Genomic DNA, 15372 nt, shown 5'->3' on the forward strand with positions numbered 1-15372 from the left:
TTTTGATGTAGTTGGATTGTAGGAATATAAATCGATACATTGATGTAGTAGATGAATCGTTACACACCAAGGTATAGGTCTCGGTACAACTCTAACTGAAAGTGGTATTTTTTCAGCCACATAAGTGGTGTGGCTCTATGGATGGCAATGTCAGTTTGTTGGTCTATCCGTTGGTTGGTCGGTCCACTACGTTGATCCTAACTGAAATATCTTGACTGCTATGGGATGGATTGCATTGGAATTTTGTACAGACCTTCATGGTTTCCACAGGATGAATCCTACCAACTTTGGTGATCCTCAGATTTTTCCTCTAGCACACCATGAGATTCACATTTGTAGTTTTCAGTAAAACGTTTCAACAACTATTGGAGGCATTGCCATGTAATTAGGTACACATATTTATGTCCACCACAGCATGACCTGTAATAACTTTGGTGATCTCTTAACTTTTTACATTGTAATTTGTCTAAAAGTTTGATATATGACCAAATGCCTGCAGAACTAATGACATTACCATCAACTTCAGCTGTACTTTGTGTCTAATGCTAATTGCCAAATGCCAGCATGCTTACATGCTTACCTATGGTGAACATTGTAAATATTAAACCTGCTTTGTCATTGTGAGCATGTTAATGTTAGCATTTAACTCAAAGCACTGCTGTGCCAAAGTACAGCCTCACAGAGCCGCTAGCATGGCTGTAGTTCAGACCCTTAAAGGCGGTAGTTCATCAGAAGTGTTTGTCGGATGGTCAAACAGCTTCGGGAACCGCCCTTAGTCCTGTCAAAGTATGATTTTCTCAATTAGAGTTTTGAAAATAGTGAGCCTTTTTCCGAGCATTCTTCTTAGCCATGTTGCAGTTGTACTGTTCAAAATCTTAAAGCTTAGTGCGTTTGCACACTCTGATGCATTCACTGCTACCATTTGTGTCTTCGAAGAGATTGTTATACTTCACGTCGACTCAGCAGGTCTGGGAGGAAAGCAACACACACACACACACACACACACACACACACACACACACACACACACACACACACATATACACATATACACATACACACTAGTTACCCGCCCTTACAGAAAAAGCCTATTACAGATCAGTGGTCAGCATTTCCTTTGTAATAGAGCTGTTCAGTAGAGTTAAGGCAAGTGAGCTGTAAACAGATTTTTGTACTTGGGCTAAACCTACCAGATCTGAGCAAACAGACTGAATACATTTTCAATGCCAAACACGAAGGACCCAAACTACTTCTTCACTATTACAAGCTGTTAACATTACACACCAGAATTTGTCATTAAAACATTAACAGATCAAAGTTTCAACAATACTAACTAAAGTTTATACGTCTTGGATGGATCTTTCAGTTAGGAGGTCAGTCATTTGACAGAAATTGGCAGAGAAACAAGTCTTGAATACATGTTTGGTTATGCCAAATCAACCCTCCCTGTTTTCCCAACCTCCCTGCAGGAGTCAGTGGGGGTCTTGTCAGTCCACTTTGTGATGCCATGGTTCCTCACTCTCTTCACTTCCCTGCCCTGCTGGGACTCTGTCCTGGCTGTCTGGGATCTCATCATTCTGCACGGTATGTATACACACACATGCACAAATGTACAAGCAAGCTGATGAAATGCACTGACATTATTGTAGATTTATCATTTGCTCACATTCACTCCATGTGGAAGGGGGCAATAAAATTGTTTTAATACAAAATATTCAATGTCCAAGACAATAGTTGTTTCTTTACTGTGACTTTTTTTTTATCAATGTGAGCATCATTCAGTTTGGTCCACTGCCAGGAAAAAGATTAGCGGACTAATCGAACTGGTTTCATGGGTCCTCACCTTACATCGTTCATTATTTTTCATCCACTCTATCTTATCTCTTTTACATCTACTTTGTATTATCAAAGCATTGTGTATGTACAGCAATCATTTTGGGAAATTCTGCTGTCTCTCCTCAGGCCTGTCGGCTGTGTTCCGTACTGCTCTGACCATCATTGAGCTCCTGGAGCCTCGTCTGATGGACCTGAATGATGAGGGAGCAGTGTTACCCCTGCTGTTGAGAGTCCCTGTTGATGTGTAAGTAAAGTGAGGTTGAACATGAAACAGCTTTATCAATGAACACTTTGTGGTCTGTAGACATAGTGTTGGCTCTGTGCTTACATCGGAAAATGTGAAAATATATAACTCTATCTATCTATCTATCTATCTATCTATCTATCTATCTATCTATCTATCTATACACACACATATATGATAGATACATAGATAGATAGATAGTAACATTATTGATCCTGAGGGAAATTCAAGTTTCCAGCATCACAGTTCCATAGTGCAAAACATGTTAGTAAAAAGGCAGTTAAAGTAAAAGTTAGTAGTACAAAGTACAAAAAAATATACCAGATATAAAAATACAAGGAGATGAAGAAAACTGTTAAAACTGAATATAGTGCAGGGTCACAGAGTCAAACCGGTTGAAGAATTTGTTCAGACTGTTCGCCCTCTCTATGGTCCCCTCCGCTGCACTGCTGTTTCTTTGTTTGCAGCCTGTGATGGTTTTCACACCATCCAAGACCGCCCTCATGTTGTTGTCCTGCAGCCTCTGCTCCACCTTCCTCCTGTAGGACTCCTGGTCCTCCCTCAGACACACCTTCAGCTCCCTCTGTGCTGCCCTCAACTCCTCCTTGTCCTTGTTCTTGAAGGCCCTCTTCTTCCTGTTGAGGACAGCCTTCATTCGCTGGTCACCCAGGGTTTGTTGTTAGGGAAACAACACACAGTTCTTACAGGAACGACCACATCCATGCAGAAGTTCAGGTAGTCCGTCAGGCAGTGTGTACGTTATGTGCTCCCTCGATGTCCTCAGTGTGTGATCCCTGCAGTACACTCCAGTCCGAGGATTCAAAGCAGTCTCTGAGGGCCTCCTCAGCTTCAGGAGTCCATCTCATGAAAGAGCGTGTTGAGACAGACTGCCTTTGCACCAGGGGGGTGTACTGCAGCTGCCAGCAAACCAGGTTGTGGTCTGATTTCCCCAGCGGGGGGAGGGGGGTGGCTCTGTATGCATCCCCATCATTAGCATACAGCAGATCTATTGTACTGTTGTGTCTTGTTGGGCAGTCGACAAACTGAACGGCAGTGAGAGTGGAGTCCAGGGTGACATGGTTAAAGTCACCTGAAATGACGATGAATGCATCTGGATGTTGTGTTTGATGCCTTGCTGTTGTTGTGTGAATAACTTCACATGCGGTTGCTGCGTCGGCCCTCGGCTGAATGTAAACACAGATGGCTATGACGTGGCTAAAGTCCCTCGGCAGAGAGTATGGCCTGAGGCTAACGGCTAGCAGCTCTAAGTCCCGGCAGCATAACACTTCCTTCACAGTTACATGGCCTGGGTTACACCATCGGTTGTTGATACATATTATATTTTTCCGCATGCTTTTATGGCTTTGTTGGCTCTCACGGTGGTGAACCCCGGCAGGTCCACGTTAGCATCCGGTGTGTAGCAGGTTAGCCACGTTTCTGTGAAGAAAAGCAGGCTGCTCTCCCGATAAATCCGCTGTTTGATTAGAGCCGCTAGCTCGTCCATCTTGTTCGCCAGTGCGTTCACATTCCCCATCAGTACGGAGGGAATTGATGGTTTAAAACGCCTCCGTATCTCCTTTAGCCTAGCCTTCAGCTTAGCGCCGGCTCTGCAGCCCCGGTACTTCCGGCGCAGCTCCGCCGGGATGAGGTGTCGCGTGCCGGCTTGTCCCGCTGTCTTGAGAGCCAGTAGTTCATCTCTCGAATCAACAAGATAACTACTTCTTTGTTGCGTGGAAGGGTAAACATATCCATAGGATATAACTATACAAACACGCTAGACCTGCCCTGGTGAGGCAGGAAGAGCACAAAATAAGAAAAAAGCACGAAAAACACTTGAAAAACATCGGAGCAGCTGGAAAGGCTGCCGTTTGCATCCGGCGCCTAGCATGTTTGCATCCCTATGTAAGGGATAATGTACAGCGGGTCATTGTTGTGAAAGAATCCCCGACAGGGCGATGCTGCACGGGTCACTCATTGCCCTGAAGGGGATAATTCACAACAATGACCCGCTAGCTGTACATTATCCCGCTTATTACACAGCTACTTACTGAAGAAATCAATATTTTGACACAAAAACGGTCCTCTAGAGTCTGACATCAGAGCTGCGCCCTTAGCAACGGTCTGTTATACCTAGCAACTGTCTGTTATACCAAGCAACGGTCTGTTATACATAGCAACGGTCTTTTTTACCTAGCAACAGTCTGTTATACATAGCAACAGTCTGCTATACCTAGCAACGGTCTGTTATACATAGCAACGGTCTGCTATACATAGCAACGGTCTGTTATACATAGTAACAGTCTGTTATACATAGCAACGGTCTGCTATACATAACAACGGTCTGTTATACAGAAATTACAGAACGCCGTGATAATAAATAGTATATATATATATTATCGTTATATCCTCCATGAATTTGCGATGTTGCGATTGCAACAATTTACGCAAATTCAACCCATCCTCGCAACTTTTTTGCAAATTTGACGGATCATAGCAGTTTCATGCACCCACATCACTAAACTCCCTTCCCCCTTCTTTCTGGTTGTGAAGATCGGTCATAATCTGTGCTCACGTTCACTTCTCCCATTGGACTGAATAGACTCAGGACTTGCTGCTAGTCGTATGCTGTTTGTGAGCTTTGTGGAATGCTGCCAGGTGCACTTCTTCATTTAAATAAAGCATATTCTGTTAGACTTTGTTAGAATTACCTTTTTGGTAATGTTACTTTGAACACTCAAAACAGTGTGGTGTGATTCTCACTGGAACAAGTTGCCTTTTGATTTTTAATGAATTATATATTATAGGCATTTTAGGCCGCAACAATCCCAAAAAAGCTTGTGAAATCCTGGAGGGACTGATATACTGTATAAATACTGTGTGTGTGTATATATATACATATACAGAATACATACAGTATATATTAGGGATGGAACGGTTCAGGTAAAAAATCTGAATCGTTCGGTTCGCTAGTCACGGTTCGGGACGTGTATGAATTGTTCGATTCATTTGAAATAAGTTATGAGGCCGACTGTGTATTTTTTCATGTAGAGTTAGGCTCCCGTTTATTGTCACACTAGAAATCAAGGCCTATTGAATGAGGCTGGGACACGGGTGGACATGGGTTTTGAGGTATAGGGTTTAACACATGCGCAGTGTAACTGAAGCTGCGGTCGTTCGTTGTTATTTTCAATTTCCGCGAATGCAGACCAGATTTTACTGTGCATGTGTTGAACCCCAAATATATGAAGCGTTACCCAGCCCCTTCTCAGTTGGCACAGATGAAGTGCAGAGTGCGGCTGTCAGTCAGATAAGGAAATGGCGAGTAGACACGATAAAGTCCAGTTAGAGGATCCACCAGCATCGCTTGGCTTTGCTGTATGGGAGTATTACTGATTAAGTGTTACCATGAAAATGATGGAAAAAAGTGGTGGATAAAACAGCGACTGTGTGAGCACTGTGCAACACGTCTGGTTTATGCTAGCGGCAACACTCCGTTGTGTTCGTCGATAGCACAAGGAGGAGAGACTCTGGAAGGAAAGAGCAACTCCTTCTCCCCGCAGCATTTAAACAGCCTCTACATGCAGACTCAGACAGGGTAAAGACACAACTACAGCATCGGGGAGGTTTATAGTGAAAGATATGCAGCCTTATGCAGTCGTGGAGGACGCTGGATTTCAGCATATGATTAACGTAACGTTACTTGAGCCGCGCTATAATATTCCCTCTTGCAGACACTTAAGCAACACAGTAATTCCAGCAGCACAATCCCTGTAATGTGTTTTATATTTATTAATTATTTTTAAATAACACAGTGGTACAGAAATCCAACTGTCTTCCTCCAAATACTGCATGTTCTGAGTGGACAAACTAATCTTTCAATTAAAAGTTGCTAATCAGGGAATTAAGACATATGTTATACAGTTCTTTTTTTTTTTTTTTTAGCATAGTTCTGGTTGAGCTTATACTTCAATTTATGTTGATGGCCTTAGTCTATAATTACATCATATTTATATGAAAATAACAAGGCTGCATTTTTGTTTGCACTAATTACTGTAGAAGACCTTTTCTTTCAATTGACATTTGACAATGAAGAAGTGTTTATGTTCCTTATATAAACCATACTTTTGTTAAGGCAAACATTTGTTAACTTATTTTTGCCAAATAAATGAAAAGCATGTTGAAATCAGAACATGACCTCCTCGCTGTAACATAAATGAACCGAACCGAAAACCGTGACCCCAAAACCGTGATATGAACCCAACTGTGAATTTTGTGAACCGTTCTAGCCCTAGTATACAGACGTAGGCAAAATTGTTGGTACTCTTCCGTTAAAGAAAGAAAAACCCACAAAGGTCACTGAAATAACTTGAAACTGAGAAAAGTAATAATAAATAAAAATGTATTGAAAATTAACTAATGAAAATGAGACATTGCTTTTGAATTATGGTTCAACAGAATCATTTTAAAAAACAAACTAATGAAACTGGCCTGGACAAAAATGATGGTACTCTTAACTTAATATTTAGTTGCACAACCTTTTGAGGCAATCACTGCAAACAAGTGATTTCTGTAACTCTCAATGAGACTTCTGCACCTGTCGACAGGTATTTTGGCCCACTCCTCGTGAGCAAACTGCTCCAGCTGTCTCAGGTTTGAAGGGTGCCTTCTCCAGGCTGCACGTTTCAGCTCCTTCCACAGATGTTCAATAGGATTTAGATCAGGGCTCATAGAAGGCCATTTCATAACAGTCCAATGTTTAGTTCTTAGCCATTCTTGGGTGTTTTTAGCTGTGTTTTGGGTCATTATCCTGTTTGAGGACCCATGACCTGCAACTGAGACCAAGCTTTCTGACACTGGGCAGCACATTTCGCTCCAGAATGCCTTGATAGTCTTCAGATTTCATTGTACCCGGCACAGATTCAAGACACCCTATGCCAGATGCAGCCAAGCAGCCCCATAACATAACCGAGCCTCCTCCATGTTTCACATTAGGTACAGTGTTCTTTTCTTTGGATGCTTCATCTCTTCGTCTGTGAACATAGAGCTGATGTGACTTGCCAAAAAGCTCCAGTTTTGTCTCATCTGTCCAAAGGACATTCTCCCAGAAGCTTTGTGGCTTGTCAATATGCATTTTGGCAAATTCCAGTCTTGCTTTTTTATGATTTGGTGTCCTCCTGGGTTGTCTTCCATTAAGTCCACTTTGGCTCAAACAGTGGTGCGATCGGACACTGATGTACCTTGACCTTGGAGTTCACCTCTAATCTCTTTGGAAGTTGTTCTGGGCTCTTTGGTTACCATTCGTATTATCCGTCTCTTCGATTTGTCATCAATTTTCCTCTTGCGGCCACGTCCAGGGAGGTTGGCTACAGTCCCATGGACCTTAAACTTCTGAATAATATGAGCAGCTGTAGTCACAGGAACATCAGGCTGCTTGGAGATGGTCTTATAGCCTTTACCTTTAACATGAAGGTCTATAATGTTCTTTCTAATCTCCTGAGACAACTCTCTCCTTAGCTTTCTGTGGTCCATGTTCAGTGTGGTACACACCATGATACCAAACAGCACAGTGACTACTTTTCACCCTTTAAATAGGCAGACTGACTGATTACAAGTTTGAAGATACCTGTGATGCTATTTACAGGACACACCTTAGTTTAATATGTCCCTATGGTCAAATTATTTTCAATATTTTCTAGGGCTACCATCATTTTTGTCTAGGCCAGTTTCATCAGTTTGTTTTTTAAAATGATTCTGTTGAACCACAATTCAAAAGCAACAGCTGATTTTCATTAGTTAATTTTCAGTAAATTTTTATTTATTATTACTTTTGTCAGTTTCAAGTTATTTCAAATCAAATCAAATCAAATCAATTTATTTTTGTATAGCGTCAAATCACAACAGAAGTTATCTCAAGACGCTTTATATGTAGAGCAGGTCTATGACCGTAGACCATAGTTTTGAGACCCAACAGGATCCACCAAGCGCACTGTGGCCAGGAAAAACTCCCCGATTACTGGGAAGAAACCTGGAGCAGAACCGGGCGCAGGGCGGGCGGCCATCTGCCGAGACCGGCTGGGGGGATAGATAGATAGAGTGAGAGAGAGAGAGAGAGAGAGAGAGAGAGAGATATAGAAGCAGCCACAATAGCAGTCTAGCAGCTGTAATAGCTAATACAAGTAGGGCTGATAACACAAAACCAATAGTGGTGGATGGAAAGAGTGATAATACAACTATCGGAAAGCCAGCACTGTCCAGCATCTCTCCTCAGTACGTCCATGTGTGTTGGTGTGGGACGTCCCTGCGATCGATGCCCGTGCATTGGTTCCTGCAGCATCAGCATGCTTGCTGGGAGCTCTTGATGTCTTTGGCAGTGATTGAGAAGTGTTATTCTCCAGGCTGCTACATTGTCACTAGGTGTTGGAAATCCCTCGTTAGCATTGGTAGTCCCTCGTACAGACGTAGTTAATTAGGGATGGTAGCAGTTGGTGTCAAGCAGGCACCGACGCGGCAGCAGATGCAGCCACAATACCGGAGACCACCAAGATCCAGGTGAAACCCTGCTCCAAGTGTACCCATGCTCCAGGTATAACCTTGCTCCCTGGTGTGATCCCGCTCCAGGTATGACCTCACTCCAGGTGTGACCCCGCTCCACGGTTAGCTGCGAGACAAGGAGGCACAAGGACTCCCGGGAAGGAATGAAGTTAGTAACAACATGGACATGGGACATGAGTATATACAGAAGGAGAGGGGAGCTCAGTGTGTCATAGGAAGTTCCTTATGACAGTGTGTCATAGGAAGTCCCCCGGCAGTCTATGCCTATAGCAGCTTAAGTATAAGCGTTATCAAAGAGGAAAGTCTTTAGCCTACTCTTAAATGTAGAGACGGTGTCTGCCTCCCGGACTGAAACTGGGAGCTGGTTCCAGAGAAGAGGAGCTTGATAGCTGAAGGCTCTGGCTCCCATTCTACGTTTGGAGACTCTAGGAACCTCAAGTAACCCTGCATTCTGTGAGCGCAGTGCTCTAGTGGGGTAGTAGGGTACTATGAGCTTTTTAAGATATGATGGGGCCTGACCGTTTAGCGCTTTGTAGGTGAGGAGGACGATTTTAAAATCTATTCTGGATTTTACAGGCAGCCAGTGCAGAGAAGCTAATACAGGCGTAATATGATCTCTTTTTCTAGTTCTAGTCAGTACACGTGCTGCAGCATTCTGGATCAACTGGAGAGTCTTAAGAGACTTATTGGAGCAGCCTGATAATAAGGAATTGCAGTAATCGAGTCTAGAGGTAACAAATGCATGGACTAATTGTTCTGCATCATTTTGACACAGGATGTGCCTGATCTTAGCGATGTTACGTAGATGAAAGAAGGCAGTCCGTGAGGTTTGTTTTATGTGAGAGTTAAAGGACATATCCTGGTCGAAGACAACTCCCAGATTCCTTACGGTGGTGCTGGAGGCCAGGGCAATGCCATCTAAAGTAACTATATCATTAGATAATTTGTTTCGGAGGTGCTCAGGGCCTAGTACAATAACTTCAGTTTTGTCTGAGTTTAACATCAGGAAATTGCAGGTCATCCAGGTTTTTATGTCCTTAAGGCATGCTTGAAGTTTCAGTTTCAGTTTCAGTGACCATTGTGGGGTTTTCTTTCTTTAACGGAAGAGTACCAACAATTTTGCCTACGTCTGTATAAGCTGGGGAAAAAAAGTTCGTAAACTTGTGTTTGGTCGATTATTTCTCTGTTGTTACAATGCTAATTAGGGCCCGAGCACCGACAACGTCGGCGGAGGACCTATTGTTCTTCTAAGGATTATTATTATTATTCTATGATGTCTTTTTATGATTTTTAATTAACCTCTTCTAAATCCGACAGCCTGCCGGCGGACCCAGACACTATTCTGTCTTTCAGGGTTTGTAGCGGGTCAATTTTAAAGCTAGAGTGAAGGTCCTGGCATCATATGAAACTAGAAAGGAATCCATTGGTACCAACAATGTCACACTTCCATGTCGCAAAGGAGGCTAAATAATGCTAAAAAGTTACGCTAACCTCCAGATATGTGAATGTAAATGGGTTCTATGGGTACCCACGAGTCTCCCCTTTATAGACATGCCCACTTTATGATAATCACATGCAGTTTGGGGCAGATATCATGCGGTTTTATGAATGCTGTATCTGAATATTTCTGCATACTGGGGTCCCTAAACAGTGTTGAATTCCATAAATTGGGTATCACTGTAAAGCTGAGACTCTTGTGGATCCAATGAGCCCAACTGTATTCATGTGTGATGATGTTAGTCAGTTAGTTAGACTTTTTTTACTCAGACTATGACGATGATATGTTTAAAAAATGTGCAATACATGGACTTACTTACAGTATCGTAATATATAGAATCGTATCATGATGCATATTGTATCGCCAGATTCTTACAATACACAGCCCTAGTATAAATATACAACTGAGAGGCTTTTGACATTTTTCAGTTTTATTCTCCAATATTTCTGTGGCTGTCCATAATCCACATTTTATTTTGAACATCAAGATATGTTGTCATGAATATTGTCCCAGACCACCCTCATGAATGTGTTGAAAGCGATGGGGCCTTCTGAAGAATGTGCAGAACAGTTCTCAGAGTGGAGAGCTCAGCTTTTAGACTTGGTCCTAAATAAAAAAAAAACGGCAGTTCATGAATATCAATCAGCTCATCAGGACTCGACATATTTTGACACCAAGCATTCCAGGAAAAATAGTGTCATTGTTTGCTGTGCTTGTCTTTGTACATGTGTTGGATTAAACATCTTTTATGCTAAATTAGTTTCTTCAATGGCAGCCCATGCTGCTTTCAGTGGGACCCCTCTGTCTGCGTTGAATATGAACGTCACATGCCGACAGACATGTTTTGTTGACATGGAGCTGTAGCTATGGCAACTCAGCAGGGTCACCGGGTTTGTGTATACAGCCAGTGTGTGTGTGACGGACTGGTGCACAGTTTATCCAGTTTTTCATATTTGTTTTTAAATAGATAAGCTCCCTTCAACTACTTAAATTTCACACTCATATGTGCTTCTCATTGTAGAAAAGGTCCCACTGTTTGGACCAAAGTTTGCTTACCTTGGACAAAGATCTGTGCAGTAGACTCTGGATAAATGAAGGCTATACAGCCAAGTAGTTTCCATAAACGTAGCTGTGTCACAGGCAGTGATAAGGCACTTTATCATGAGCCAGAGGGGAGGAAGGCGTGCTAGGTACGCACCAATGACTTGCAAAGTGGATTATGAAGGACAAATCTTGAGGATTATTGTAGAAAACAGCTAAACAACTGTTTAACCGACCATTTTTTAATGCTTTATTTGCAACATTTTATAGCTAGCTTTCATAACCACTTAATAGCAGAGACGGGTTCCTACAGTAGCCTATGTTTTCTGTCCTACAAGGAAAGAAACAGCACATTTTGATCCATGTGTGAACCCCTTCTTCTGTTTGTATATGCATGCATCAAGGGCAGCACTGACAGTCCCTTTTTGTTCTAGCTCTGCTGTTCAGTGGGCAGCCTGCCACCACGTCACATTGAGAAGTCCTTGTTGCCTGCTTGGCATCATTATGAAACCCTGGTCAGAAGTCAACACTAAGTGGTCCGACTGTCTCCCAAGGCAGGATCCCCTTACACTGGGAAGATACTGTTGGAAGAAATATGGGCTCCCGGAGGTTTAAAACTAAAACGGGGTCAGCAGTGTTTTCGTACGTCTTTGTTTTAGGGGCTCAAAAACGCTGCAGTAGTGTGGACGCTAGGCATAAACGGAGTAAAAGTTATGCGTTTTCAAACGAAAATGTATTAGTGTGGATGTAGCCATAGAAATTACAGGGCGAGAGGGCAAGACAAGATCTTCAACCTCTCTTAATTTTCCTTAAGGATCTCTGCTCTTTTACTCTCTGTGAATGGTATAAAAAGAAGTTGTCAAGCACCCATATAGCCCATTCTGATTAATGATTGGCTGAGAGGCTCATCCATCTCATGTGTGTGTTTGTCTACACTGGGCTGTCAGTCAGCTGTCACCTCAGGCATAGGCTGCAACAATGACTCCAGCACACCCTAGTATGTCGCAGCTTCACACTCTATAGGTGGATTTTTCCTTTTTTTTTTTTTTTTTCCAACACTTAACTGGTATTTCTTTCTCTTGTTCCTCGTTTAAACTTTTGGTTTTAGATCCGTTGAGCAATGCTTTTTAGTCATTTAGTTAACATTTATTACCCCCCCCATTTATTCAGTATTATTACACGGCTTTGTTGAATATTTGATTCTGAGCGTCATCGCCCTGTCGGGGTTTCTTTCACAACAATGACCGGCTCGCTGTACGTTATCCCTTACATAGAACCCGCTCTGTCTCCCCCTGCCTGTTTTAGCCATCCTATTGGTGTGGCTCTGGATGGCAATGTCTGTGGGTCGGTCCAGCACTATTGGATTCATTGTAGGGCTGTCAAAGTTAACGTGATAATAACGGCTTAACGCATTAACACGACTTGCGACTTATAGGTTGTAGCGGGTTCAGTTTTAAAGCTGGAGTGAACATACTGGTATCATATAAAACTAATCTATTGGTACCTACCATGTCATACTAGCTCATCATGAAGGAGGTTAAATAACGCTCCAATGTTACACTAAATTTTGGAGAGGAAAAACTGCCATGTCCATTTTCAAAGGGGTTCTGGACAATATCTGTCATTGTTTTGTGTTGTTAAAGTGCCAGTAGTCAGTATATGTTTGGCATAATTGGGCAAAAATTCCATAATAATCTTTCAGCATATTGTAATTCAAGTGTTCTGAGGGAAAACTAGACTTCTGCTCCTCCTCATGGCTCTGTTTACAGGCTTTCAAACATCTAGCCTTTGACAGGAGACTTTGACCAATCACAGGTAATTTCATTGAGAGAGCGTTCCTATTGGCTGTGGTCCGGTCATGTGACCGGAACTTGGCGTTCCTTCACCAGATTTCACAATGGCGTCAAACTTTCTCATTTTACAGCGAAACCGTGCACTACAAGATGATTCTGAGAACATCTGAGGAGAGAAATAGGCACTACAGTAACAGAATATTGATTCATATTTGATCAGCGCTGCCTAGTTTGACCGTTTGGTCGGAGTTCGCGAGTGATTGACAGCCGGCTCTCATAGACGACAGCTTGAGAACATGATTTTTTTCAGGTTACCTGTTTCATGTACTACTGTCACGATATAGCGTCCGGTTTTTAAAAATAACTTTTTTTAATCATATTTGCTCCAATCTCGCCTACTTCAGCTTATAAATATATACATACATTTGCATAAAGCAAGTATATTTGTCCACTCCACCATGTGGATAAGAGTATTAAATACATACATTTTGAACACATAAAAACTGTGATTAATTTGCGATTAATCGTGATTAACTATGGACAATCATGCGATTATTCGTGATTAAATATTTTAATCGAGTGAAAGCCTTAATTTATTGCCATTACATTTGGTACGGATATTCACAGTGCCCAGAGGAAAAATCGTAATGACTTTGGTGATCTACTGACTATTCATCTAGTGCCACCAGTAGAATGAAATTTGTGGTTTTGAGTGACATGTCTTGACAACCATTGAATGGATTGCCATTAAAATGTGGTGCACACATTCATGTCCCCCTCAGAATGAATTGTAATCACTTTGGTGACCTCTTAACTTTTATTCTATGCCATCATTAGGAATATCACCAGGAACAACATTGGAAAAAATTACATTCCTCATAATTCTGCACTAGGTATTAATGAGACATAAATGAATGTTTGTCAGTTTGCCCTGCCATCTGGCTTGAACAAAATGTTTGTGGTGATGTCATTGAGTCTAGTGTGTTTGTTTTATCTTGAAGGCTAAGTAATCACCTAACTCAGTCATAAAAAACAAATTAAAACCTATAATAGGATCTCTTTTGTTTTCAAATATATGATCAAATATGAATCAATATTCTGTTACTGTAGTGCCTATTTCTCTCCTCAGATGTTCTCAGAATCATCTTATAGTGCACGGTTTAGCTGTAAAATGAGAAGGTGTGGTCCGGCTGGTGGGCGGTGCTTGGTATTTCTTCAACTGGTCTCAACATGGCGGCCGGGTCACGAACTTTATCATTTTACAGCTAAACAGTACACTACAAGATGTTTCTGAGAACATGTGAGGAGAGAAATAGGCATTACAGTTTGGTCAGAGTTGGTGAGTGATTGACAGCCGGCTCTCATAGACGGCAGACTCCAGATCAGCTCTGATTGGTTGTTTTCCTCCGGTCTGTGAAATCTTGCAGATACCATTATGAGCGCCGGAGGACACAGAGGGACATGATTTGTTTCAGATTACCTGTCTCATGTACTACTGTCAGGATATAGCGACCGTTTTATAAAAATAACTTTTTTAATCATGCAGTATTTGCTCCAACCTGCCGACTGCAGCTTTAAAATTGTGGTGATAAACCTTGAAAATTACTCATCATATATTTTAAAGGTCATAAATAGGGATGCACCAATACCGGGCCGATACTGACTCAAATAGCTGGATCAGATATCGGTGACAATTGAGCAGATCTATTCAACTTGATTCTATGCTATATACCGTATATACTGGAATTTTAATTCCTGTTTACGTTTTGACCAATTTGTCGCTGCATTAATAAAAGTTTGCAATTGAACTATAATTCCTGTTAATTTAGAAGATTTTTTACCAAGGTGCTGGTGTATGATTTATTATTTTAATAATGAAGAACAATCCACAAAATTTATATCTATGTATTTATTGGTCACATTTTGTTTTACAAAGTGATGTTTAAGTCCAGCCTGATGTTTCCTTACACATAACAGAATGATTCAGTCTTTTTTAATTATGTATTACGGTAAATTTGAACACTTTAATCATGAGTTTCCATAAAACCTACAACATCCACTGCCCCACTACTGACTGACTCAGTGTCCATATCTCCTGTGGCCAGTCCTGTCTCTCTTTGTCTCCCCCTCTATACCCTCATCCCACTCACTCCCTATACCCACTGTTTTTCTTACTGCCCTCCACTAGTCCTATCTCTCTCTCTCTTTTGTTTACCCCCTCCTTCGCAGTAGTCATTTCCCATAAACCTCCCTGGGCTGTCCCTCCTCCCCCCCCGTGTCCTCGCCCTCTCCTCCTATATGCTTCTTTTCATTCATTCATTTATCCTCATTGACACACTGACACCCTTGTTCAGCTAGAGGGATCCACACATCATTTGTTTACTTCACACTGACAATGCTGTTTTTTC

At 41.9% G+C, this 15372-nt stretch overlaps 1 protein-coding gene across 1 annotated transcript in view; it reads left to right on the forward strand.

The window, feature by feature from the left end:
- LOC141765486 (uncharacterized) overlaps positions 1–15372 on the forward strand; it is a 201719-nt gene that overhangs the window by 16910 nt on the left and 169437 nt on the right. Inside the window, exons 8-9 of the mRNA XM_074631483.1 lie at positions 1470–1584; positions 1963–2080. Coding sequence (XP_074487584.1) covers positions 1470–1584; positions 1963–2080 — 233 coding nt within the window. The remainder of the gene's footprint in view (positions 1–1469; positions 1585–1962; positions 2081–15372) is intronic.

Source organism: Sebastes fasciatus, chromosome 4 (assembly GCF_043250625.1).
Source record: "Sebastes fasciatus isolate fSebFas1 chromosome 4, fSebFas1.pri, whole genome shotgun sequence".
NCBI classification, from domain to species: domain Eukaryota; kingdom Metazoa; phylum Chordata; class Actinopteri; order Perciformes; family Sebastidae; genus Sebastes; species Sebastes fasciatus.